This window comes from Alosa pseudoharengus, unplaced genomic scaffold (assembly GCF_046254945.1).
Source record: "Alosa pseudoharengus isolate Yale_2024_CS ecotype anadromous, Long Island Sound unplaced genomic scaffold, YU_APseudo_1.1 YU_APseudo_1.1_scf_24, whole genome shotgun sequence".
Lineage (NCBI taxonomy): Eukaryota > Metazoa > Chordata > Actinopteri > Clupeiformes > Clupeidae > Alosa > Alosa pseudoharengus.
In genome coordinates this window covers 4,605,206-4,632,310 of record NW_027468689.1, presented here as the reverse complement: position 1 = coordinate 4,632,310, position 27,105 = coordinate 4,605,206, and the positions used below count along the sequence as shown (strand labels likewise).

Genomic DNA, 27,105 nt, shown 5'->3' with positions numbered 1-27,105 from the left:
CCAAAGACAATATCTTGCCAGCTGGTTGTATGAGATTCATATAATAAGGGAGTGTAAAGCAGCAGACTCACAATGTTGTGGTTGAGGTAGCATCGCTAGAACCCTCTCAAGAAGTTTTTATTCATCTTCATTTTTTTTTTTTTTTTTACTTTTCCACTGCAAGCATTCAAAATGTGTGTATATGGCATAGCATTTCCTTCTTTAAAGAACTGGTGTTAAGTTTTCAAACTCAAACATGTTTTTGGAGACTTTTTCTTTTCAATGTTTGTGAAAGTACTGCATTTACATTCAGTGTTTTTTTTGTCTTAAACACAGCCAGCTCAAGTATATATGTATTTATTGATTGATTGATTGATTCAGTGGGACTGAAAAGAACCTTTAAGGTTTCCCCCAACGGGATTGGGGAGCACCATAAGAAAATACAAAAACAACAATTCTAAACTTCAAAAATAATACAGATGGATAAACTATATTCCAAACATTCAGTATGCTATTAAACCAAACACACACAGACACCCACACACACACACACACACTCAAACACACACATGCACGCATACACAAAAAAATACCCTCTGAGCCTTTAAAATATAGATATAGGTAAAAAGGGGAAGGCAAATTTCAGTTTAAATGGTGGTCAGACCTTATTGAAGTGTTTTTTTTTTTGTTCCCTAAAAGAGTCATTACATCTTTACAGATCAAGTATCCATGTTTTCGCCATTTAGAGGACACATAATGCCCAAATCCTGTCCGGCTGCAGACAATAAAAACTGTTGTGGGGGAAAGCTCATGAGGATAATGTTTAACTGTAGTAAGGACCCCATCTGAGTTCTGTCTTCTATTGGCTTCTATCTAAAAGCACTGTACATTAATGTATATACATATGACCTGCGTTACAGTGCATCTCACTCAGTAGCTTACGTGGGGCTTTGCGGTGTTTAACGCCAGATGCCTCTTATATACGGACACCTGACACACATTTATATGCAACCCCAAATGTGTCTCAGTGACTACCTTAAAAATACATTACTCTTGCGCTCTATGTGACATGTGCTATACTGTTGCATCCCATTAATTACATGGGGCAAAGTTTATCAATGTCATTGCTTTGCTTGTTTTAAGCATTATAAACTGAAGCAGGAAACTGCTCATGTTAGTTAAGAGAAAACTGTGCCTAAAAACTGTGCCTACGCTCTATTATAAACGTTTCTTACCATTGGAGGAGGAGGAAAGGCCATTCTGTGATGGAAAGAATACTATTCGGCAGAGTGAGGAAAACATAAAAACGTCTACTTAAGCTGCTGGGCTAGACTCAGGAAGGCTGAAATTAGTGTGACTTTTTGAATCAGAGGCCTTTAAAAGGGCTGAAGTTGGGAGATTATGGCAGGGCAGATAGCAGACGTATGCAAGGGTGGGCCATATGCGATGGCCTAAAAAGGAGAAAATATAAAGGCCATGTGTTTGGAAGAAATGAAATGTCTGTGGCAATACTGAGCTGCAATATTAGGGTATGCCCACCAGGGGGCAGGACTTGGAGAGTATATCATTGTGTTTGTGCAGAGCCCCGTCCAGGTCCAACAGATTCCCATTCACGGTCACCTCCATACAGCCCGTGTAGAAAGCCGATACAGGAGTGGACACCACCGACACATCTATAAATAAAGACAAAACAGACGTAATGAAGCAAGGAAAACGAACACACAGACATTCCGTGTTGCTGCTATACTTTAAGAGAGCTCTGATTTGATGAAGGTTCATTCCAGGTCAATCCACCAGGAGCATCATCAGAAGGTCATGTCAAAAGTATTGAAATTTGATCTATGTAAATGTGCACAATGCAGATGTGCGCCATAATGGGCACAATGAAACATACAATGGTTTTTTGCGTTGCAGTTGGTTTCCGTTAAGCAATATCCATTAGAATTATTTTTTAGGTCACGTGAGTAGGTCATCCATATTTTACCTGGCAGTGAGGTTTTAAAGTATTCTAGAATTCTGTCACAGTTACAGCAAGAGACAGCTAGGGGATTAGACGTGGAATGACTGACAATCAAATGTGTACACCATGTTCATTATATTTATCAATATACATGTATTCACTTAGTAGACGCTTTTATCCAAAGTGAATGTCATGTCAATTTTATTACAAGGGCCATTTCCCCCAGAGCAACTCAGGGTTAACTCAACTCGCGCACAACGGTGGAAGCCGGGAATTGAACCCACAACTTTTCGTGCTACCGAGTGAAATAAACAGAAACATATTCAAGCAATGCAACCCACCTGGCAGGCCTCCAATGAACGTTCCATAGGGTGCTGCGAGATCCAGATCCTTGCCCTCCGAGCTCTCACTCTGACCTGGTTGGCCATCCACCTCCAGCAGTGTCAGGTTCCCGGACACGGTTACGTTCACCAGGTGAGCCCCCGACCCACAGAGAGGCACAGCAGCACTCGCCACCACGACATCTCCCATAGACACCAGCACATGCTGTGAAATAACACAAAGAAGCTTTAAAACTAGTAGACAAAGTAAGGTTCTCCGCGCTTCTGTCGTTTAGCGACAATCCAATGCAACCAGGCCAGGACAGATACTTTAGAGAGTACGCCAAGGACTCTGATGAAGATGTGACTACACATCGAAACGTTAGTCAAAGTTAATGATGTTTTGCACCTTTTAAGTAAATAATAAAGAAAATTAAGAAGACATCTGAGCTGCACCACCATCCCTCTCCTTCTCTTTAAAGCTTTAAAACTAGTTTGTAATCATCTCATGAATTATTCACATATTGACATCCAAAATGCGCACCCCAACAATATTTCAGTATGAGTTATTAATTAATATTCTATATCAAATTAACAAGTTACACCTCTCCATAACTTTTGATATGAATTAAGTATTTATAAGAAGAAATTGATCTGTATGTCTCAGTAGTTGGACAATAATTTATTGTAGAACAAAACAAGTCACTGGAGCACATGCTCTACTTTGTCATTTAATAAAAGCGCAAACTGTAAAGTCCTTTAGCGGTGTCACAACAGTAACTAACTAGCAGTCAGTTGATGTCTATGTCTGTATCTGAACATTGGACACTGTATATTAATTCCTGTTTAACTACGAAACTATGAAAAAATGGGTTCATTCATATTCCTGTTTTATTAGTATCTCCTTCAGTGGTAACCAACACAAACAGTGTCAACAGGATTTATTAACTATGACGTTCCACACGGTGGTTAACAGTAAAATCGGTTAGTAGTGTTACCATAGTTACTGATTTGGCTCTCACCTCTCGCCACTCTTTCTTGGCAGGGTGATAGTCGGAAAGAGAAATGGAGAAAGAGACATCATCTTGGTGAATTAGGGCAAAGAGAACACCCAGAGATGAGGCTGCACGAATGTTTAACTGCACATTCAGAGTCTGCGGGTCACCTGGGAAAAGAAAGTGTCAGAATGCTAACCTGTCTTTTGAATTACATTTACATTACATTAGATTTATTCATTTAGCAGATGTTTTTTCCAAAGCAACTTACACAGGTCAATTATATTTCAAGGACATTGTTACATTACATTGTCCCCAGAGCAACTCAGGGTTAAGTGCCTTGCTCAAGGGCACAACGGTGGAAGTCTGGAATTGAACCCACAACTTTCCTGGCTACTGCATGCTAGCCCAGCTCCTTAACCACTACGCTACCACCGCCCAAACAAATTTAAACAAATACAGTACTTTCATGTTAGCCACATTGTGCGTAAACCGCAGGACAATAGCCCAATGAATCAGAAACAGACCGCACTTTTATCATAAATAACAATGAAGAATGAAGAAATTAAGAAATGCATTCTGTAGAGCCCACCACCATGTATTAACCTCATAGCTGAAGAATTTTTGTTAAATCAATGTATAAACCTCAGTTAATAGTAAGGAAACCGGCACTACACTTAAAGGATAATTCCGGTGTGATTTTGACCTAAAGTGTGTTGAAACACGATACCGAGTGTGAACGTATGTCTCATAGCTCACCTCGGCTTGTCCCCTGCACTCAGAAATCTGGCGCTAGTTAGCCAATGCTACCAACAGTGTTTCGTTGTGGTGCCTCGGGCATCGGCCTAGCCATGCAAATAAATCACTGTTTTACACCATTTACGAGGCTCAAAGTAGCTCCATACTTCATTGGTAGACTTCCGAGGGCATTGACATTTAAAATGAGACATGGAGAACTTTGAAAAAGCACTGGTAGTTTATTTACAAGACGATTTATACAGACAGTACCAGACTAAATTCAAGATGGCGTTGAACGGTAAAATTCCTTAAGGTACTGTCTAGGGGTGGGCGATATATATCGTCTGCGATAATATCGTGATAGTTGTTTTAACGATGTGCAAATTGACATTATCGAGTATTTAAATTACTTATGGGGAAAAAACACTCGAAATCACGCACTGAAGACTCATACATTCCCAGGAGGTAGGCGATGTGGGAGAAGTGCAGCAGAGCAAGTGTCAACGTGATCACTAGTGGGTCACAACTTTGTCCCACGCAGCCTAATGTTTATTTTGTGCAGCAAGAGTAGCCTACTTGGGATTTTATGCGGCTACTTCTGTTCAAGTAGCATTGATGAGACAGTCACGTTTTTTCCTACACGGTATTATATGTAGAGAAAACATTAGCCTTTGAGTATTTTAATAGTCAGTTGTAAACAAATAACTATTCTCATGTAACTCTTTTGTAAATGGACTGAAGTTCGCTCTAAATATCTACGTTTACCGATTATGCTAACCGTTAGCATCTCTATGGGATTTCTCATTTACATTAGCCATAAGCTAACGCATTAGTTTCTATTCTGTAACTTGGAATGCTAGCCTATGTGATTGCTCTAAAACAAAACAGAAGGAAATAACCTAGATGTAGGCTACTCTGTTGGTCTGCTCTTAGTTTTACATTGAATCCTATGTAAAGGTTTGAAAGGAACTTCAGCTTCAGACTTTCTCTTGGGAAACTGTTAGGCCTACTCATCTTCTCTAATGAAGCTGGCTAGACCATGTGACAATGCATTGGTTGATTTGGTTAAAAAGTCACAGGTTAGGTTATTGGTTATTATTGTAATGATGCTATTCATAAATAATGAGCTGTAAAGTAACTCAGACTTTAACAAAAACAATTTTTTAAAGGATATCGACTATCGTCAAAATCACAAAAAATATCGAGTTATTATTTTTTGTCCATATCGCCCACCCCTAGTACTGTCTGTATAAATCGTCTTGTAAATAAACTACCAGTGCTTTTTCAAAGTTCTCCATGTCTCGTTTTAAATATCAAGACCCTCGGAAGTCTACCAATGAAGTATGGAGCTACTTTGAGCCTCGTAAATGGTGTAAAACAGTGATTTATTTGCATGGCTAGGCCGATGCCCGAGGCACCGCAACGAAACACTGTTGGTAGCATTGGCTAACTAGCGCCAGATAGTGAGTGCAGGGGACAAGCCGAGGTGAGCTATGAGACATACGTTCACACTCGGTATCATGTTTCAACACACTTTAGGTCAATATCACACCGGAATTATCCTTTAATGTGCACTTCAGCGATACAGACTATTGTTGTTCAATCCCCAATGGTAGAACACGCTACCAGCATAGGGGCGCGTCCCTCTCAAGATTTTATTCTGTGTTTATTATCACCAGTACGGTTTTCTTGTAGGGAAGTTTTCTGAAAGATATTTTCACTAACGTTCAAACTATTCCCGCGTGAAAAAGCAGCTAGAAGCTAGTTAGCCAATTTAGGTCAAATAAACACTAGTTAGCAATAGTACGTTTATACACTCACCATGGCTGTGGTTGAAGAAAGCGAATCCAGAGCCATTATAGAAGGCTCCCCGCTCCACCTTTGAGAAGCACTGCATGTGCTCGTTATTGCGCACCGTCTCCTGAATCGACGAGTCCTCTCCGGTCAGCCAGCGCCACTCTCGCATACAGCCGTCTAACCGTGTGTTCACCTGCACAAGCACACACACACACACACACACACCTTGAAGATTATTTCATTTTTCTCCAAACACCAGTTTACTAACACAGCAGGGCTTCTGGTAAATTCCTCCTTCGGAGAAAAGTGCAGCTAGGTATCTTTTTGTATTTTTAGCCACAGAAATCATTTTAAACTGCAGTTTCGCGGGGGCGCTGTGGCGCATGGGGCAGCAGCATCCATCCATACCACATTCGGGTCCAAACACCCATGGGGACCCGGGTTCGAATGCGACTCATAGTTATTTCCCATTCTCAACCCATCTACACTCTCCCGCTTGAGTCCCGTCACTCCTCACTGTCCTATCTGCATAAAGGCAAAAATCCTACAGAAAATGTACTTCAAAATAAATTAAAAAAGTGGCAGTTTCATTTGACAGTCACTAAAAAAATAAATATAATTTCCCCAGCGTTTATCTGAGCTAGTTGTTTATTTCACTGAAAGGCTCTCAAATACAGGCACTTCTATGGGGCCTGTGTTTATTGGAGACTCAGCTAGTAGAAGTTTTACGGTAATCCTTCTAAAGAGAAGAATTCCAGACCTCTCTCTTTACTCACATTCAGTTCCTCTCACCTTACTGATGAGGCCATCTTGTTTAAAGGGGATCCCACCAACTGTGAGGTTGAGCTCATGCAGGCCTTTCTTCAGAGTGAAGAGGTCTCCATTCACAGCAATCTTCATCACTGCTTCTCGGTCAATCTTTATCACCAGACTTCGCCCCTGCTCCTCCACAGAAATCTGTGTGATAATAAAAATATGCGACAATATAATATCAGTTCATTTAGCGTTTATTTTTGTACTTATTGAGTTGGTCTACAGACGCGGAAGACTTAAAGGATAATTCCGGTATTTATCACTTTGAGTCCCTTTTCTGGTTTGTTTTGGATGAACTAAAGTGGTGGACACCGAAATTTTGACGATGGGTCCTGTCTCGACTTTCTGACTCGTTTTGAATCGCCTTTGAACGTTTCAGAGTAGCTGGCTATGGGCATGCACAAACATGTCCTTAAAACAACCCTTAACGTTCTTTTTAAAACTGTACAACTCACCGAGTGGTTATAGTGATATTTGTTGATGTTCCAAAACAAGTAGCGTAGCAAAATACAGTTTCTGTTGTGTTTTATTTAGCATTTTGTAAATTCCCATTGATTTCTGTTGGAAGACTCATTGCTCGTTGATATTACTGCGCTACTGGAAACGGAAAGGGGGTCTGTTTACATTTGGTTGTAGTCTTTCCGCGAGACCTTCTTTTACTGTCTATGTTTCAGACTTAAATATTGAGCGGAAGTTTATACACGGTTGTGAGGTATCTATAGTTCCACAATAGCAAATAACACGGATTGAAATCATACATTGCGCCGATATATTTGTTTTTAATAATCAACGAACACCACTAACCACTCGGTGAGTTGCACAGTTTTGAAAACAAACGTTAAGGGTTGTTTTAAGAACATGTTTGTGCATGCCCATAGCCAGCCACTTTGAAACAGTCAAAGCGATTCAAAATGAGTCAGAAAGTCGAGACAGGACCCATCGTCAAAATTTCAGTGTCCACCACTCGAGTTTATCCAAAGCAAACCAGAAAAGGGACTCAAAGTGCTTAATACCGGAATTATCCTTTAAGGCGTGTCATAATGGCTTATCTATTTTTTTTTTAGATTTGCTTTAGTGTATTTCGCAGTGGATAACACAAGGCTCATGCATGTTTTGAAATGCCTTCTCATAGTCTACACAAGCTATGCGGACGATGCGTCCCACCATTAGAAAAGGATGACCCGTTACTTACACTCGTGTCATGTTACAAAAAATTGGACACATTTTTTACTACGTAAGTACGTGTCAGACCCTCTTTGCGTAGCTGGTTGCATTGATCACATTTGCAGAGCTTGCGCAGACTATGAATCAGGCATAACTTTCAATTTTAAAAACCCTACACATCAGCTGTAATATAGTTCCCTTTACAGAGTGATATGGTGACCGCTGACCTTGTGCCATTCGCCATCGTTGACCTCTGGGCCACTGCTGGTGATGCGGCTTACAGCTCCATATTTTAGTTGCAGCTCCAGTTTCCCATGGTGAATCGCCAGCACAATCCAGGAGCTATTGAGGTGGCCACCCGCAAAGAAGATAACACCTTCCGGGTCGAATGTCCTTAGGTCAAACTCTGCTGTGAAGCTAGAATGTCAAAGGACAAAACACATTTCCATTAATTCTCATGCTACTACCAATCCGTTTTTAAATGCAATGTAATGAATCAAAATAGATTTACAGCTGTACAACATATCGTATTATTACTCTAGAGAATAATGCAACACTTTTTTTAAAGTGAAACTTAAGGAATCGAAACAGTACAGTTACAGTAGTGCAACGTACACAAATACGATGAAGGCCCCCCCCCCCCCCCCGCCCGATTGAACCCTTCTTGACCATCCACCGACTTACCCTGTTTGAACCCTCCGGCGAAAGCGTAGTCTGACCACTGGTGACCCACTGAACATGCGACCCAGATACAAAGAGCGTGCATTACGTTTCAGGTCCAGAGGCACACAAGGTTCCAGGGGCTTTAATGGTTGTTCATTGGATTTGGGAGTGGGGGTGATGGGCAGGGGGAAAAGAACGGGGTGTGAGACCGAAGTAGCAGGTTTCATGTTCATTATGTGAAAACGACGTTCTATCTGAACATGTTCATTGTGTAACGTTGTGTAATGTTGTCTATGTCATAGACAGGTTACAATATTTTAAAACATTGTCAAGGTGGCCAAGCAACCATTATATGTTGTACAGAGCTTCCATTACTGACTTCCTAGTCTTCCTAAAAGTATACTTCTGCAGTTACTGGCGGTTCACGCCAAGAATAATAATTATAACTAGCAACGGTGATGATAACTATAACTAGCTACGGTGATGATAACTATGACTAGAAACGGTGATGATAACTAAGGTGAATGACAACATCCACACATGTACAGTACCAACGACATGAAGAACAATATCGTCAGGGATTACATTCAGAGCAATTTTGAGAACGATAAAAAACACAATAATACAAATCCATACAAAATTAACTCTCCTAAGGGGAAGATTTTAATAAAAACGTTGGTTTGGTTTGGGAACCAAAACCTCACCTCGCAGGTCCTCAGATCATGTGACAACTTCTTCCCTTGACGTCCATCACAGAAGCAGCGGAAACCTCCAGGCGTATTCACACAGTCCTCCTCACATAACTGCGATTCACATTCATCCACATCTACCGAAAAAGACAGCGACCAAGAAAGAGAAAAGATGTTGGTCAGAGTTAGGGCTACAGCAGCAGTGATTTGCACAGAGGGGTTAATCTATAATCTATACCGTAAACTACCACAAGGGAATGGCACAAACATGGTATATAAAAACTTTTATTTCTTCTACTAGATTTACAACTAAATATGACGGACAAAGCACTGTTTAAAAGTTCACACACAACCATGTTCTGATGTTATTGTAAAAGTGTTTTGGGTATCAACTGTTTGGACAAATGGGTCATTCCGTGTCAAATAAGATATGGTTGTTGCTGTACCGTCTCAGATTTTGTTCAAATCTTGTCTATATGAAGAATGGGTTCCAAAACCAAGGACTTATTTTTATTTCTATTATAATTTCTGTTCAAAAAAAATCCTTCATATTATTTTCAGCTCCTGAAATTACTCCAGTTTTACAGCCTGAAAATCACATTGTTTGGTAAGCAATGTTTGGGCATTAATATAATACAAATTATTACTTATAAGCAGCCCAACGTTTGTAGGGTGGAGGACAAACATGTTCTCAGTATGACTGAACCATTAAAAGTTTTTATGGCACTCTCATTGACTTTTGTACAAAGCCCTAGATTGGAAAAAAGGTCAAAAAGTGTGACATTAAGGGATAGTATAAACTTGTTTTTGTACACATTTGGTGCCAATCATTTTATTCTTTCTCTACATACTATATTTAATTAATGTTGTACCAATATTTGAGCTCTCCACATATAATAGGAATAAATCATCGTTTTGCCCCAAGGCCAGGAATGAAAACCTATAGGTATACAATGTAACCAAGTAGGTGTATTTATGCATGAATGAAACATCGTACATCATTGGCACTTTATACACAAAATTACTATAAACTGAGCTATTCCACATTGATTTTCGCGCTATTAGCTACCCCACATACCATTTTAGTGCTAAGAACATTTCCAAAAAATGCAATTACACCTTGTTTTATCCATCATATCTTCATGTGCATTTGTCGCAGAGACCTGAAATATTGGCTCAACATTAATAAAGTATTGTATTTGCAGACAAAATAATGATTGGTTCCATGTGGATACAAAAAAATAGTATACATGATCCTCAATATCACCAGTTTTGCAACACAAATGATACAAAAATTACACAAAAAATTATACAAAGACAAGGGTGAAAACATGTATGAAAACATTGAAATTGAACAAAAATATTTTACAGTTCTTAGTTTTGGGCCTTAAATATTAGGTAGACAAACCATTTTCCTGGATTTTGTCTGATTTGACATGGAATGACTCAAATACTCAAAGATCTGTACCTAAGGAAATTCAGCTAAACAACCCTGATAGTTGTTTCTAAATGTTAGAAGCTAACACAAACACCGCAGTTTAAACACATTTCACCATCTACACATTTTATGATTTATGTTAACGTTTTTTTTAGCAGACACTTTTGCCCAGCTACTTATGATGGCATCAATAAACATTACATTATCATTAATAGTTTAGAGTAAAATCAAATGGACTAAATAAAATTTAAAGAATAATAACAAGAACCATACAAATCACAACTTTGTAAGGAAAAAATAATTTGTTACATTAATGAATTAGTTAATTTTTAGTTAACCATTGCTACTCCATAAAGGCATGTCTAAAAAAGAGCATATGGGACGGAATGAGTGCAAGATAGAGGTGGTCTTTAGAATGTGAGTTTTGAGTGTGCAAGATAGAGGTGGTCTTTAGAACGTGAGTTTTGAGTGTGCAAGATAGAGGTGGTCTTTAGAATGTGAGTTTTGAGTGTGCAAGATAGAGGTGGTCTTTAGAATGTGAGTTTTGAGTGTGTAAGATAGAGGTGGTCTTTAGAATGTGAGTTTTGAGTGTGTAAGATAGAGGTGGTCTTTAGAATGTGATTTTTGAGAGCGTAAGATAGAGGTGGTCTTTAGAATGTGACCTTTTTGACACAGGAAGGACATAAAAAATAAAGGACAAATAACACTCCTTACCCAAGCAGCTCTTGGTTTTGTTGTCATAGATGTGGCCCTCTTCACAAAGACACTCGTAGTCCCCTATCAGGTTAGAGCACCGTGCAGTCCCACATACCTTAGGGCTCGTTACACACTCATCTATATCTGAGGGGGCAAGGTGTCATGATGAGCAAACATTACCATATCGATGAGCAATATTACCATATCAAAAACACAAATAATACAGTACAGCATACTAAAAGCTCTTGCTACTGAACTCCAACAGGGGAGGGTGATGGTTTTGCCACACTTCCCCAGAACTTACCAACACAATTGCGGTGTCCAACCAAAGCGTAACCTTGGTGACAAGAGCAGTGGTAGCTCCCTTGGGTGTTTTTGCAAAGGTGGTCACACCCACCATTCTTCTCACCGCACTCATCCACATCTGTGAATTAAAACAAGAAAAATATGTATAGCCCACCCCCATCTATTAACCGCATAGCTGAAAGTGTCTTGCAAAATCAATGTATAACCCTGGGGTAATAGTCAGGAAATTACGGTAAAACAGAATGTCCAGATAACTTTGATGGATGAGTTTTTATTGCTATGTGATGTGTTCAATTCTTGTACCCGGCTTCCACACGGTAAAATAAGTAGATTTTTCTTTGTGGTGCATAGGACTCTAGGGGTTGTTAAACATAGTACCTCCCTGTTTAATTTTACATTATAACGTTGGTGACATCCAAGCACCTCTCATCACCTTGAACATCATGCTATCTAGACGCAGCAAAAGACGCCCAGTACGCTTTGGTGTGGAAAGGCACGATTGTATTGTTACATTGTGTGGGCATTGCAAGTAATTTTCATTATTTGTTTTTAATGGTAGTTGAACTAGATGTAAATTAACTGAATGATGATTTCGGTTTTTCTTGTGCCATGTCCTCTGCATATCACGGTAAAAAGCAATGTGTCTGTGTGCTGCAGAAGAAAACATTGTGGCAATTGATCTCCCCTGAGATCATTCAGATCAGGACTGGCATGCAATCCATAGATATTTATAGCTTTACGGTAGCAGGCTGTCCATAGAATTAGATACACTCCATAGATGTATATGATAAAATTAGTTGTGGTGGGTCACATATTACGTTTGCATCAGTCTTGCCTTCCATAGCCAATGATAGATGTATAGACACAGACATGTAGAAAACAGGAATAACATGCTCAACGCCTTAATCTGAACTGGAATGGGTGCCGAATTCACCTTTTAATGAATATAACATTTTTGAATATCATCAGTACTTTTTAAAGTACTTTCTTTAATTTCCCCAAGGCCAGACCGTTTCGGGCCAAACGCCTTTCTTCAGCATGCGAAGTGTGGCGAAGTGTGATCTGGCAAAATCGCAAGAGCATGCTGAGGAAGGGTGTCTGGCCTTAAGTGTCCGTGGGGTGATTAAAAAAAAAGTACAGATGAGTGCTGTCCTTGATTCAAAAAATAGACACAGAGATGTGCCATAGAAAGAAATGAGTGACGATGTACCTTTGTCACACTTTGGGCCTGTCCATCCTGTGAAACAGTGACACAGGAACTCGCCCTTTTTGTCCTCACAGCGCACCGTACCTCTGGGATAGCAGGGTGATGGGGAGCACTGGTCAGGGATATCTGAAAAAGGAGACAAACCACAATCATTCTGGTCTCAGTGTATCATTGACAACATCATAGCTGACCCAGAACAGCTACTGTTTTATGGATAAATTTGTGCATACATTCATGAGTAGCCTTTATGAACAAGAGACAGAAATAAATAGTTGCGCAGAATATCAACTCGGCAGGATGCATGCCGTTGTGCTCCTCAGATGAACAATGTCTGGCTCCGCCACCCGTATGCTCAGGGCAATCCAAACTTTTCTCATCTGCTGTTCCCCATTGGTGGAACGCACTACCAGTTCCTACCAGAGCAAGAGCATCCCTCTCTACCTTCTTCTACCCTTGATTGTGTCCCTTGTTGGGAGTCACTTTGGGTTAAAAAGAGTCAGCCAAATGTAATGTAATGTACATGCTCCCAAACAGCTGATATAAACTGTGACAGACAATCTTCAAAACATGTTCACTTAGCAAAGTGAAAACATTGCTGATGTAAACCTTAAAGGGTCACCAATCACCCTTTATACAGGCCAGATGTTTCAAATAGTAATCTCTTGTCTCTATGTGGTTAGGTACATGCATTTTGAACATGGTCCCAAAACCTTCTAACCCCTTAAGACAAATTGCAACATTTTTGGACATTTTCTACTTTGGAGAAAAACAGGTGTGCACGCAGCTGTTTCAGTAGTCTGTTGGCTAGTCTGCCTCAGACACAAGATGATAGCGTGAGGAAAAAGGGATCAAACTGGTTTGCAACTGAAACACTAGCGGAAAGAATGCTAACTTAAAGTAATGTTATAGTAGGATAGGTTGTTATTACAATAAGTATAGTATATATACTCTTTTGATCCCGTGAGGGAAATTTGGTGTCAGCATTTATCCCAATCCGTGAATTAGTGAAACACACTCAGCACACAGTGAACACACAGTGAGGTGAAACACACACTAATCCTGACGCAGTGAGCAGCCTGCTACAGTGGCGCTCGGGGACCAGTGAGGGGTTAGGTGCCTTGCTCAAGGGCACTTCAGCCGTGCCTACTGGTCGGGGTTCAAACCGGCAACCCTCCGGTTACAAGTCCGAAGCGCCAACCAGTAGGTCACGGCTGCCCACAATTGTAGGCTGTTAGTCCAGGTATTGCCAGTATCCCCATTTGTGATTACCCTTAAAGCAGCACTTAAGAGGGGGTTTTTTTTACCTTAAAAATAACATTTCCAACATTTTTTTTGCATTTATTGACAGGACAGTGAAGAGGCTGACAGGAAGTGAGTGGGAGGGGAAGATGGGGTGGGATCAGGAAATTACCCGGGCCAGACTCGGAACTTGGGTCGTCGTGGGCACTTGGACCCGGATGTGGTACGGGCGCCTCTGGCACATAAACTCTTAATAGGGCAAACGGCACTTCTACAACACTTTGAGCGGGTTGCACGCTTGCAATATAGACTAAGCAAGTTGTGGTAGCGGGTAGGAACACTGAACCCCTCCCACCACTAGTAGGCTCGTAGGTGTTGTTAGCCAGCAGTTAAACCGACAAAATATGACAATATATGTTTGATTGTGAAAAGTTGCTGATTCCTCAGTTGATGTTCGTAAGCCAAGTAATTCAAGTAGTCAGCAATTTAGCGGTGGGTTCACTAATGTTATGCCTACTAGCTTTGACAGCTAGCATGCTAGTTAGATTGTACAAATAGATACTTTTAGGATACTTTTAGGAATTCAGAGCTCCCTTTCTACAGACTGCCATCCATGCATTCCCTCTATATCGTCTCTGAGTTATGTTTATAGATGCACATTGACAGTGGTTACTGTCCAGTGGTGACAGACCAGGTTCACAATAGGCATATTGTAAATCAAGACTGAATCTGTGCATAGATGAACGTTACTGATCATTGTTATGGTTGTATAGAATTCCATGTCAATTTGCCTAAAAAATAAATAGCCAACTGTCCAGTTAGCTTATAGCTAGCATAAAGCCAGCCCATACGACATTGAGATTCAGCCCATGTTAACCTAAGCAAAGACTGTGTCAAACCGCATACTTCAGTACACTGATAATGTGCACTGAGCACTTACTTGCATTGTTCCCACTTTTCGATGGTAAGTATTGTCCCAATATCTGCACTGCATACTTAAACTAAGTATTTGAAGTGTGCAAGTAGGCGGTTTGAGACACAGCCCTAGATTATCACTCTTAGAGGGTGTTCATCATCACAGTGCCCTCCCCTGTTGAACTGATGTAACGCAACTGAGGCAGCAACAAGCTATTTGTAAATTCTCGACATTGCGGCAACGTCTGGTTTGGGATAACCCGGTGAAAACAAATGCATGGACAACTGAAGTGAATTAAGATCAAGTAAATTATGTCACGAGGAAATGACGTGACCGCAATATCGAGAACAGGAAAAAATAAATGAAAGGGTGACATGTCAGTGAATCGGTGAGACCAATGTCAGTGAGACTTACTGTGCACGCAAGTAATTAGGTCCTGCTTCTTTTTCTCTGAGTCCCCAAATTTTTCCACACATGCTGGACATAAGCAAAGTAAAAGAATGGGTCTAATTACAATTGATAATCACTGTTTCGTTTAAAATGTAGGTGAGAGATTAAAAACTAACATTCCTTGACTAAATAGCTATTGATAATAAAATCCTGAAAACATGATGATGACTTACCCAAGTACTTGGGGTAAAAGTAGTCCTGAAATGAACAGAGCAAGAAAATATAAATATGAGATGTTGCCCAACCATAATGCATTCAGATACACCAAGTGTCTGTGGATGTGTGGTTGCCTGCATACCATAGCTTTTACACATTTAATTTAAAATAAACAACAACAAAAAAAGCCTAGTTATAATTAGGCCTGTGTGCTGTCAAAATTATAATTTTCATTTTTGCAATTGAAGGTACTGTCAGCAATTTTGGATGACATCAATTTCTTTGATATTCGAACAAAACACCACAAGCATACTCTCACTAATCCCCTCCCTAACCCCCCCCCCCCCCCCCTTTTTCCCAGTGATTGGCTGGGGGAGAGGCTAGCTGGGGGAGAGGCTAGCTGCACTCTCACTAATCCCCTTCTTTTTTCCCAGCGATTGGCTGGGGGAGAGGCTAGCTGGGGGAGAGGCTAGCTGCACTTTGTGTCCAGTCCATGGAGCCAGGGTTGTAGACCACTTTTTTACAGTGTACTCACAGAATGGAGTGTTATGGATTTGAGCGGATTGAGAGGAGATACTCTCTGAATGAGACAAAAAGTGTCATTGGTTAGAATAGCTGACAGTATCTTTAATTTGTGAAATGCGTTGAAATGTGCACTAATCCAGATAGCAAGGGGCTGGCGGACATCTGTCGGCCCACTGGGGGCAGATCTGGCGGTCCACTGGCGGGTTGCAGACAAATTGCCCAATATTTTGCCACTATTGGTCTAAAATCTTTTTCATTTGTTCGGCTATACTCCATATATCATTTTAATAACTTTTCTTAATATTTTTGACAAGTTAAATTTAAACATATGGCGGTCCAACGGTGGACCACAAGTGGCACGCCACCGGCGGCATACCACCAGCGGTCCGCTATCTGCCAATCTGATTTGGCTATCTGGGAAGTTACACGGCCTCTTGACTTGGATAATTTCTTTTCGTACATCTGTAATGGTTAAAATAGGCTACATGGTGTGGTTTCCATCAGAGCCTCCCCCTATCTTCTTCACAGAGCTTCGGTAAGTTCACAGACTGTGCAAGTTTGTTGAGCTGTTTAACTTCTGACGCAACAAGCTACACACCACTTATCCTGCTGACCTCCCTTGTTGTGAGCTCTTGCTATTACACTGCATTTTCATCTAGTCACATTTCAAGTATCTTCAAACCTTTCATGCTGCATGCTTTTCAAGCTGACAGTCATTTAGATGGCTTTGGAAATCTGTAGTCCACCGGAAAGAATGCTTTCAAAGTATAAAAGATGCTATCAAACAATAGTATTTGTTTATAGAGTTGTTAAACATACTTCCCTTGTGGCATTTGTATTTAAATGAGCTTTTCTTTCAATTAATCGTATATTTTTACATTATTGCAAGTTCATAGTTATTATCCAAATTACTCTTATTCATGGTCAGGCAGATGCCCACAATGTATAGGCTAGGGGCTGAATACTTATGTTATCAGAATATTTTATTATTAATTACAGAAGACAAATAACTTATTTCGTTTTTAGAAATATCCTACAGCATAAGGTTGGTGTGGTGTTTGCGTGTCAGTCAGTATGTAAGGTCCAATACAGTACAAGTGAACTATGTTTCTAGGGTCCTTTGTTCCCAAGGTCCCATGCTTCCTGGGTCCTAAGTTCCCAACTCTATAAAGCACATAATGGAAACTTGAAAAAAGGATTTCCTCTACTGAATTCACTTAATATGACATGGACTGTTGCGGGAACTCAAAGGGCATTAGTACTTCCCAGCACTCCCATTGGCTCTTCATATACTGTATATTAGGATTACACTTGGAGGGAAATGTATGCGAAACACACACACACACACACACACACACACACACACACTCTCTCTCTCTCTCTCTCTCTCTCTCTCTCTCTCTCTCTCTCTCTCTCTCTCTTCCATTCAAGGCATTTAAAAAAGAGCACCATCAATTTCAACTATCAGTGCAAATTCTGAGGGGTTTGATTGAATCACCCTTGAAATATAGCTTATGGGCAAAAAAAGAAACTTTGGAAATGGAATTGTTCTGAAAGGGACACTTTGCGCTAGCCTGGCCCCGCCCACCTGGAACTCTCAGTTCATTCTGTCACAATGTCAAGTGCAAGTGGGGACAACTAAAATCCTGAGTCAAAACCGGACACAAGTCTCCAATCACTGCTAGCCCAGACATGATCTCAGAAAAATATTAAACAATGGGTTGACTAAGATAAGACTTTTTTGTCCATAGAATTTCTGCAATCGTCTTTAAAATCTTCTGCATCTTATTTATGTGCATTAATAGCACTAAATTGTGGTGGGCTACAAGCCAATATGATCCATTGTTCCTTCTCCAACATATCTAAAATGGGACCTGTTCCCCTGGGAACCAAATAGGAACTAACTGGATTTTACCTTGTGATTAACTACAGTAAGAGCCAGAACCCATCCATAAAAGTGTAAAACACAGAGCTGCCTTGATCTGCTAAGATTGTATTTATTCTTTTCTCTTTTATTAACGGCACTGCTATTTTCTCTTCCTTTTTTTTTTCCCTCTCGTGCTGCAGAGGCTGGAAGTTACCCGGTAACTAGTCACATCCCCACTGCAGTCAGAAACTGCAGAGTCAGAGAGGTGCAGCATGAGCCATGCACATTCAGGATGAATAATTCACAACTGCCATGCAACCAGTAGTAGGCTACTTATGTCACTGACAATGCCTACTGCACGCAACACAAAGTATATCTTTCATTTTCACTCACATTGCCTTCTTGACGTGCCTTGCCTCCTTGCGTGCAAAAAGAATGCGTGCGTGCAACTCTCTCCTCCACCCACTGCTGAGGATGTCTCATCCATGTTAACTCCCATTTTCACCTTCACGCTGGACAACTTTCCCTTCACACACTCCTGCTTGTTCCCCTTTCAGCTCTCTCTCTACTCAGCCACTATATATAACAACATTAAAGATTCGACAAAGCATAGTGACTAATTTTTATGAAATTAAAGGACTAATCCTTTCTCTCCCAGGTGACCAGACAAGTCATTTGATTAATGAATTGCATATTGGCTTTCTAAAAGCAACCATGCCAAACATTATTTACACGTAGGCTATAACATGACACATGCCAGTGGCCAATTTACTTGTCAGTGTTAGCCAGGGAGATATGGTCCGGGAAGGTTAAGTGTTAAAGAGAGATGGATGAAGAGTCGAGAATATGATGCTGGGGGGAGGGGGAGGGGGAGGGCAAATGCGTGTCCATTCAAATAAAACCACTACAACTTTAATCGTCAGCATCCACTGCAGTAACTCCGCGTAGATCAGCTGGCTCTGCAACGGAGCTATGAATCATCACCAGAGTTAGCCGCTATCTGGAATATCATCTCAACGTGAGAGAACTTATCCTAACTACAGGAAGGGTGTGACTTCGTCACAGCACCGGAAAGAAGAACGAGTGTTCTATTGCAGTCCTGCTGCGATGCACTGGCGTTCACGAGTCACGATGGAGGAGTTTTGGTCTCATCCAGGTTGACATTCGTTCAATTTGACTAATTACAAAGGGACTAATCACTGGCTTACCGTGCATATTATGTCCTGGAATGTAAAGACCTCTTTAGAATAGGCTAGGCTACTATAGGTGATGGCCATGAATTTCAGCGAAGGTCAATGAAATAACTTGCCGAAACAAGTATCACCGTAAGCGATTCTCATCTCTCTGAAAATGTATCATTGCGGCAGGATGCGGACAAAATCGCACAGTAACATATGCTACACATTTCTCTTAATGTGAACTCATATTGTGTAGGCTAGGCTATGTAGTATGTCGTGAATCTAACATTTGCCATGGATAACAATGAAATATTGCCGCTCACCGTCTCGGGGTCATTTTCAAACACTTCTCTCGCCTCCTCCTTGCTGCATCTCTCCTCGACGCACTCTCTCTCCAAATGTCCTTGTTTCGTCTCCTCAAAAACTTGGTATGCCCGCCTGTGTCTCCATAAGAACTGGTTTGCTTCTTCCGAAGATAGTTTTACTACAGAAAATTAACAGAACAACCTAAATCACTGATCGAACACAAAGTCAATACTACACTGCAGAAATTGACCTCTGTAAGCTAATTCGAATGAAGGGATGGTGTCCATATTTTGATATTTTGAGGACATCTTGTGACGAGCACTCGCCACAAATATTGAAACAACACGATTTGTTTACTTACGTTCCGATGTCCAAGAGACGAACTGTAGCAGGATTAGCCACGAGCTCAACAACTCCATCACGGTCAGCGGCATGTTTGCGTCTATATAAGATGAACAAACTTTCAGTCCAATGGTGTGCGAGCAACCGAGCAATAGTACAGCACTTTTCAATTGGTGCAGTTGAACAATCTTAGTCTGTTCATGGTAAAAACCGACCTACGTACCTTCAGCAGCAGGCACACCTTCCAAAGGCTACATGGATACGTGGACCGTAGGCTACACGACTTTAATATTTTGCCTCCATCCCTTCTGAAGTGGCAGCTAAGCCGCAGATTCGACGACAGATGACCAACAGAAAGTTATTAAAGCAAACATAAAGGCGTTCCCAAAGTAGACAGTTCCCCTGAAGTGTAAGTGGAACTTGGTACGGAACTTGGTGTAGCCTACTGCAGGCTATTCCCCTCCGCTTGCAGTGCAGACTCACACACTCCACCAAATCCGTTGAATCACAATGACGTAAAATTCCCCGACTGAGTTCTGCCAAACGGGGGCATGTGCGCATGAAAGTATCCAATTATGATGAGGCTATTTTTTAAGTGTAACTTTCTTTAGTGTTAGGTATAGGACTATGCCACACAGATGCACCACCCACTCCACAAATCAATTACTCATAGAGCCTGGCTAATTAGGTCAACGAATCATCTTATTGAGTTGAGGGAACTCATTCAAGGTATGAATGAATTACATTATCCATTAGCCTAAATTTAATTAAATCCTAGATGTGCAGGTATTGTAAGCTACTTGCTTGGCCTTTTACAGTAATTGACTGAATTGATGTTAGTGTCAATAACTAAAAATGAATATGAACGTTTGATCTGTCATCATTTTCAGTTTTGTTTGCTTGCAGTTTCATGTTCATGTTTCTCCTCTCGTTTTGGTTTCATCTGTAACATTACTGGCATAGCCCCCCCCACACACACAACCTCTTATCTCTTCCTGTTTTCCGTGTCCTGGATCTAGGTCAGGATTCCATCATCTCTTGCTGACAAAACATAACATAATGTTCTATCAGCAGATGACCACAAGCTGAACAGAACCCGATAGATAGGTCTCTTACAGGTTGTAACTTGCATCCCATAAACACTAACATTTTGCAAGGTCAGCCAAAGAGGCCACGATGGCCTTGGGGTCAAATCTCTGGGCTGGACTGATATTTTTGTAGCCTTATCACAATCTCAGTCAATGTTAATTTAAACATTTTGTGAAAGCTGCAACACAATTTACAAACAGCTGTGTTTTGTTTTGAGTTGTTTTATTAAAATACAAGATAAACAGATACACCATCAAAATCCAATAAAACATCCAACTCTGTACACTGTAAAATGCCACTTGGTCACAGCACAGTCTCTTTTTAGCTCTGAGAATGTTCGATAAGTCTACTCGAGAGGGGTGGAGAATGAACTTGTAGAGAGAAAGAGAGAGAATGGAAACATTATACTCATTTAAGTTAAAGTGATGAAGTAGAATCATGTCAACAAATCTGACCAGAATGAGTGGAAATAACAATGCAGTGGTCAGTGGTGGTCAGGACACCGCTACATGTAGCCTGCTGCTTTTCATCAGCCCATTCATATTGAATATTCATGTCTCTGAGCTCTGCTCTGCATTATCTTGGTAACAAACAAGCTTCGGCCTAAGGCTCTGAAACCGCTGTCACAATGAGTCTTCACTTGTTTGCAAACAACAAGGCCAAGAGACCAGGGGGGTATTCCAAGTACATGGTTTAGTGACAAACATGGGTAAGTTAGCTCAGAGTAAGGGGTAAACCTTCTAATAAAAGAGCTGTATGGCTTCATTCTCCTCACAAAACAATGCCATAGGGCTCTTGTTGTAGAAGGTTTACCACTTACTCAGTTAACTTACCCAGGTTTGTTACTAAACCACGTACTTGGAATACCCCCCAGAGAAGTGTTCTTATGGGAAGTGTGGGTGGCTTTAATATCCCTGGGTAACAGTTGTCCCTGGTCCTTTTTTGTTGTTGTTGTTCTTCTTCTTATTGCACCAGGGGGGTATTTCAAGTATGTGGTTTGGAGACAAACCTAGTTGAGTCAGAGTAAGTGCTAAACCTCCTAATAGAAGAACTGTATGGCTTCATTCTCCTAACAAAACAATGCCATAGGGCTCTTGTTGTAGGAGGTTTACCACTTACTCTGAGTTAACTTACCCAGGTTTGTCACTACACCACGTACTTGGAATACCCCCCAGGGGCATGAAATACTTCAGCCAGTTGTTGTTAAGCATGCGCCTTCACATGGGTTCCACTAACTAATGCAATATAACAAAAATAGTAGCCTAGAAATCTAGACGCGCCCCTAGCGGCAGCAAATTACATTTGCTGCCAGGGCTAGTTTAGCAACTCTCCGTTGACTTGTGAGCTCTAGAAATCGAAACTACACCTGGCATTGAAATCGTCTATAGAGTCGTTTGTTGGGCTTAACATAATGATTGATGGCAGAGTTGCAACGGTTTGGCTTGAATTCCCTGCTACTTGAAAACAAATATCCTATTGCGTCCTATTGCGTGCAGAGGGAATTTGAAAGACAACTGATTATCCCGACCCTCGGACTGAGCACTGCGAACGGTGAGTGCCCAGACCCTACGTTTTAATGTGGGTCTGGCTCGCCAGGCTACAAAAATAGAGTAATGAGTAAAGCACAGCGAGTGATGAATGGAATGTGGAGGGGAGTCCCTGAGGATGCTGCTTTTCATTGCCTGCACACAGGAACTCTCTGCATTGAATTTACTTGTGCGACTTCAAAAGAATTAAGTATACAGTAAGGTAGGTAAGTTACTCTAGAGGTGTGCTTAATATTGTTTATGCTGTATTGTCAGACCTTATTTCTTTTAATATCTCCAATAAAACACCCCTGTTCATATTCACGTGTGTGTCTGTATTTATAAAGTACACAAAGCTGCAAATGGCAATGAAAGTAAAAGATGGGCTGTAAGATATTAAGTTACGTTTGTGGGTGTTACATGGGGTATAAGGAGGTAGTGAAACAACCTGCTTTAGTCAGGATTTACAGTACATTGATGTAGTATTTATTTATACTACATTAGAACTACTTTCTGTGGTTGTGGCAGTGCATATTATGACCGCCACATGGTGGTGCCACTTATTATGCAAAGAAAATAAAGCATGCTCCCCAACCCCTACTTCTACAACTGCACTTGTATGTTGTCTTAAATACATTTTGAAACAATTTTTTTATATTATTAATACGGCGGCCATTTTGGAAATATGCCAATATGCCAAGGGGTTCAACTACATTTCTGACTATCAGTGCTGACTATCAGTGCTGATATTGCATCTTGGCTTCAGCTGAGGCACTTTTAACTTGGACTGGTAAATTAAACAAATGAATAAAGGATGCAAACTTTTTCATCCAACTGTAAGCACAGACATATCTTGATTGCTGCTTTTGATTGGTTGTTGGTGGCTGGAACTCTTTTTGGACGTATCAGCCCCATGGAGCTACAAGTACAGCACGTTTAATTTGTACAGGTGCACCAGAGACCCTGGTTTTGTCACCGAAAATCTCTTGTGGAAAAAAAAAAAAACTTTGACAAAACCCATATGACTGTGCTGCAGCAGTGGCTATGAATAGAGTTTAGTTTAAAGAATCCTGGAGTTTTCTATAACACTCAGAAAGTCCCTGCAACACTAATTTTTCATTGGGCTGAAAATTTAACCCAGGTCAACTCTAAGCAACTATGCTAACCATTGTAACACCAACACTGCTTTCAATACCTGTTCCCTCAATACGTGATATAGCCAGTTAGCCAGCTAACAGTGCCACCTCTAAATCTTTAAAAAGTGAAATAGATCACCACACAGTTTTAGTCTACAAATCTTATATCATATTAATTATATGGCACATTCAAAAATTGGGAACATTAAGCCATGTAATACTGTAGGCTTCAATGGAGAGGAAATGCTTGGTGCCCGTTAAGGTTTTGATTGAATATGTTTAACAGGTACAGGTGCTTTAGACAAGACTTGTCCAAGAGACATTTGGTGATCATCAATCTAGCTATTTAGAGATAATGACTATAGGCCTTCATCTAGGAGTCAGCCCAACTTTTTTTCACAGGAGAATTTTTTTTCATGTTAAAACATTTTAGAATGCCCTTCATTATACCAAGTTCACTACAATGAGTTTGTTCGGAGGGAAACTGCATCCAGTGGTAGATACCAATGGAATGCAGCTGTCCTCACACATGTGAATAACATCCCAGGCTCAAAAAACGATTGGCTGAGGTACTCCATGTCACAAAAGTAGGACCAGGGACAACAGTTACCTGAGAATATCAGAGTGACTGTGTACTTTGAGCGTGCTGTGTGTGTGTGTGTGGGTTGAGATTAATTGTGCAATACAAACCAGCCAACATTCATCACTAAAAAACTATTATCTGGCTTTTTTTGCTCTTACTTTTGAATCAGAGCGATCTATTGACGTACCACAGAAACCTGCCTGTGACCGCTTCTCCTAAAGGGCGATGGATGGGTCAAGTTAACACAGGGGGACAAGAGTGGGACTTGATGCTGTTGTGCTTGCTAAAAGCGTCATCAAAGTCCAGTTGCTGTCCGTTCACAGAGAGCTCTATACATCCATGGTAGAAGGCTGTGACAGGCGTAAATGCGATGGGAAGATCTGTGGAGAAAATAGGAGGAGTGAATTTATAGCTGCAAAAGAAAACACCTGGAGTCTTCTACTATGGAGCTATACTGTTGTAATATGTGTAGAATGCAGTTTGCCATTGTTTTCCTGAAATATTCAAGGTCTTCCCTGAAAAAAGACATAGTGTAGATGGCAGCATATGTTGCTAAATCATTCAGCATTAATTGTGCTTCTCCAGATGTGCAAGTTGCCCCTGCCCACATAGGCACATCATGTACCCCTTACCATCACAGATACTGGCTTTTGAACTGTGCATTAATAACAACTTGGATGGGAAACTGGAGACCAAAGGTTACAAGTTGGATACCTCTCCCCTTTTGCCCAGTTTTGAACAGTTTTAATTGTTTAAACAACATACAGGCCAGTTTTCCACTTCACTTCGGTCCACCTTACCTGAGCTCGGGCACAGATAAGACGGCAGCATGTCTGGACCATGTCTAAATATGGTCTGGACAGGTCTGTTTTCAATGCTATCTGAGGCCCCCAAAGATCAATCCAATATTGTTTCTTCACCCCAGTGCCTTGCGTTCAAACATTTCCCTGCCTTCTCTGAATATTTTAATTATACTATGTACTGAAGATGGTGAAACTAGATTTACCGCAGAGCGGTACAAAATATGACCGCTGCCCAGTCCGGCACATTTTTTCCACAAAAATAAGTCACGCTTGTCAAATTGCATATGTAAAATGTAAAGTATATTTTACATTTACACATGTAAAATACATTTTATACAACCCCACCCCCATCTTGCCTGTTCATAATTCTGAGAAATTGTTAAATTATGTGCATGTGTGCGTGTACGTGTTTATGTGTGTGTGTGTGTGTGTGTGCGTGCGTGCATGTGCTTGTGGGTGTGCCTGTGTGCCAATTCAGTGTGACGGTCATAATAATAACTAACCAGGAAGTCCTCCAATGTAGGTGTCAACAGGTCCCTGCATGGTCTGGTTCAGATGAGACAAAGCTTCCAGCAGCAGAGGCTGTGTCATGTAAGACACATTTGAGATGGAGGAGTTGGCCAAAATCAGAAGCTCTCTCTCTGACACACTGAACTCCACCTCTAGTCGCTCGGGGTAACATAGCATCAGCGTTTGCAGAGTTGCCACAGCAACACCATCGAGGAACAACTGCAAGTCCTACACCACCAACGAAATTGAAAGAGAGTATTGGAGTATTAGATACTATTAGAGTACTGTAACTGAGAAAGAAATGTATTACCCGTAATTTCCCGACTATTAACCAATACATTGATTTTGCTAAACATCTTCAGCTATGAGGTTAATACACGGAGGAAGGATACACATGGGAATGCATTTCTTTCCTTCATTCTTTCTTATGATTAAAGCCCAATCTGATTCTGATACATTGGGCTATTGGGCATTGCAGTTAATACATGGATGTGATTAATACATGTGTTTTTTATTTGCATAAAACACTTTCCTGCGGTTTATACACAATGCTAATATACAGGAAATTACTGTAAAAGTTATGTTATAGCACTTACGGAATCGTTTGGTCCTTGCGTGACAACAGCAACTGATAGTGGGGCTGTGTTATTGGCAACGAGTGCAAACAGGACCCCTGTGCTTTTGGATGGTCGAATAATCATCTTTATATTGACCTTCCAGGATCCTGCCTCACCTGCACACAGAAATGGACGTTTTAGCATGAGGAAATATATGAAAGCCACATAGCATATTAAGAACATAATGCATCATGAGTATGTATAAATAGTTATATTAGTGTCAATAATTATGAGGTTTTATGAATGGTTTATAACTTTTGATGAATGAGTTTGTCATGCTGTATATGAGTTTGAGTTCATGTGTTTATGAATACTGGGTTCAGAGAATGAGTTACCCCATTATCACAATAAAATATGAATGCATAATGAGTGTATAATGTGATTGTATAATGAATGGATAATATTTTGTTCATACAGAATTTGTCTAAGCTTATTCTTTTGAGAGGAAGAAGAGAAATATGTTTTCGTTCAGACCATCTAGTTAATATCTATTACCTATCTTCATAATAGTAGAATCAATGTATTTAACACTACACACACCTTACAAAGTCTTTAGAAAGTCTTACACATTTTCAGACTTTCATTTCAAGCCGGACTGTGTTTGAACGTTACATTAGTTGTGAGTTTGTGTGAGAGAAAGTGAAAAGTGCTTCAGGTCAAAGTAGGTGTGCGTGATGCTCACTGTAGTCTATGTTGAAATGGGCAAGCCCAGCACCGGAGAAGAAGGACCCTGGCTCCACGTGTACAAAGCAGTGCTTGCTCTCCTTCCCCTGAATCACCTCTTTGACCCCCGATGCCCCCTGGTTCATCAAATTCCATCCCCGAATACAACCATCTAACCGCGGATTAATCTGAAATAAACACAGAATCAAACATGATAAGACAAAAACCCTGTGCATTGGCCATTTTTGGATCCCAAGTGCTGGTGATACACAGGAATATTAGACTTCAAAAGTTAAGATCATCACCACACTCTGGTATAATATTACGGATTGTTTATTTAGTACGAACGTGTTTCGCCTTCAGTCCGCAATCCGTAATGTTATACCAGTGTGCAGTGTAATCTTTAGACAGAATCAAACATCTTTTACTTTTTC

At 40.6% G+C, this 27,105-nt stretch overlaps 2 protein-coding genes across 2 annotated transcripts in view; both read right to left on the bottom strand.

Annotated features, from left to right (window-relative positions):
- Positions 1 to 320: 320 nt before the first annotated feature.
- Positions 321 to 20,257, bottom strand: gas6 (growth arrest-specific 6). Its single transcript, XM_076302882.1, has 16 exons — positions 19,968 to 20,257; positions 19,764 to 19,844; positions 19,420 to 19,580; positions 15,544 to 15,568; positions 15,335 to 15,397; positions 12,769 to 12,891; positions 11,557 to 11,676; positions 11,271 to 11,396; positions 9,134 to 9,255; positions 8,451 to 8,569; positions 7,994 to 8,183; positions 6,582 to 6,746; positions 5,814 to 5,982; positions 3,282 to 3,424; positions 2,281 to 2,485; positions 321 to 1,652 (listed from the first exon to the last, which is right to left on the bottom strand). Exons 2-16 carry the CDS (start codon positions 19,834 to 19,836, stop codon positions 1,504 to 1,506), a joined length of 1,953 nt encoding a protein of 650 aa, XP_076158997.1. The 5' UTR covers positions 19,837 to 19,844; positions 19,968 to 20,257; the 3' UTR covers positions 321 to 1,503.
- A 781-nt stretch (positions 20,258 to 21,038) lies between these two features.
- The window catches only part of pros1 (protein S), a 23,097-nt gene continuing 17,030 nt past the window's right edge, over positions 21,039 to 27,105 (bottom strand). The window contains exons 11-14 of the mRNA XM_076302881.1: positions 26,691 to 26,859; positions 25,988 to 26,124; positions 25,385 to 25,619; positions 21,039 to 24,458 (exon numbers count right to left, since the gene is read on the bottom strand). Of these exons, the coding sequence (XP_076158996.1) occupies positions 24,313 to 24,458; positions 25,385 to 25,619; positions 25,988 to 26,124; positions 26,691 to 26,859 (687 nt within the window). The 3' untranslated portion in view covers positions 21,039 to 24,312. The remainder of the gene's footprint in view (positions 24,459 to 25,384; positions 25,620 to 25,987; positions 26,125 to 26,690; positions 26,860 to 27,105) is intronic.

Coding starts and splice junctions, on each gene's coding strand:
- gas6 (XM_076302882.1), bottom strand. CDS start 19,836: ATGCCGCTGACCGTGATGGAGTTGTTGAGCTCGTGGCTAATCCTGCTA. Junction 15,569..19,419: donor TTGAAAATGACCCCGAGACG/GTGAGCGGCAAT, acceptor TGTTCATTTCAG/GACTACTTTTACCCCAAGTA. Junction 8,570..9,133: donor ATGATCTGAGGACCTGCGAG/GTGAGGTTTTGG, acceptor CAACCATTAAAG/CCCCTGGAACCTTGTGTGCC.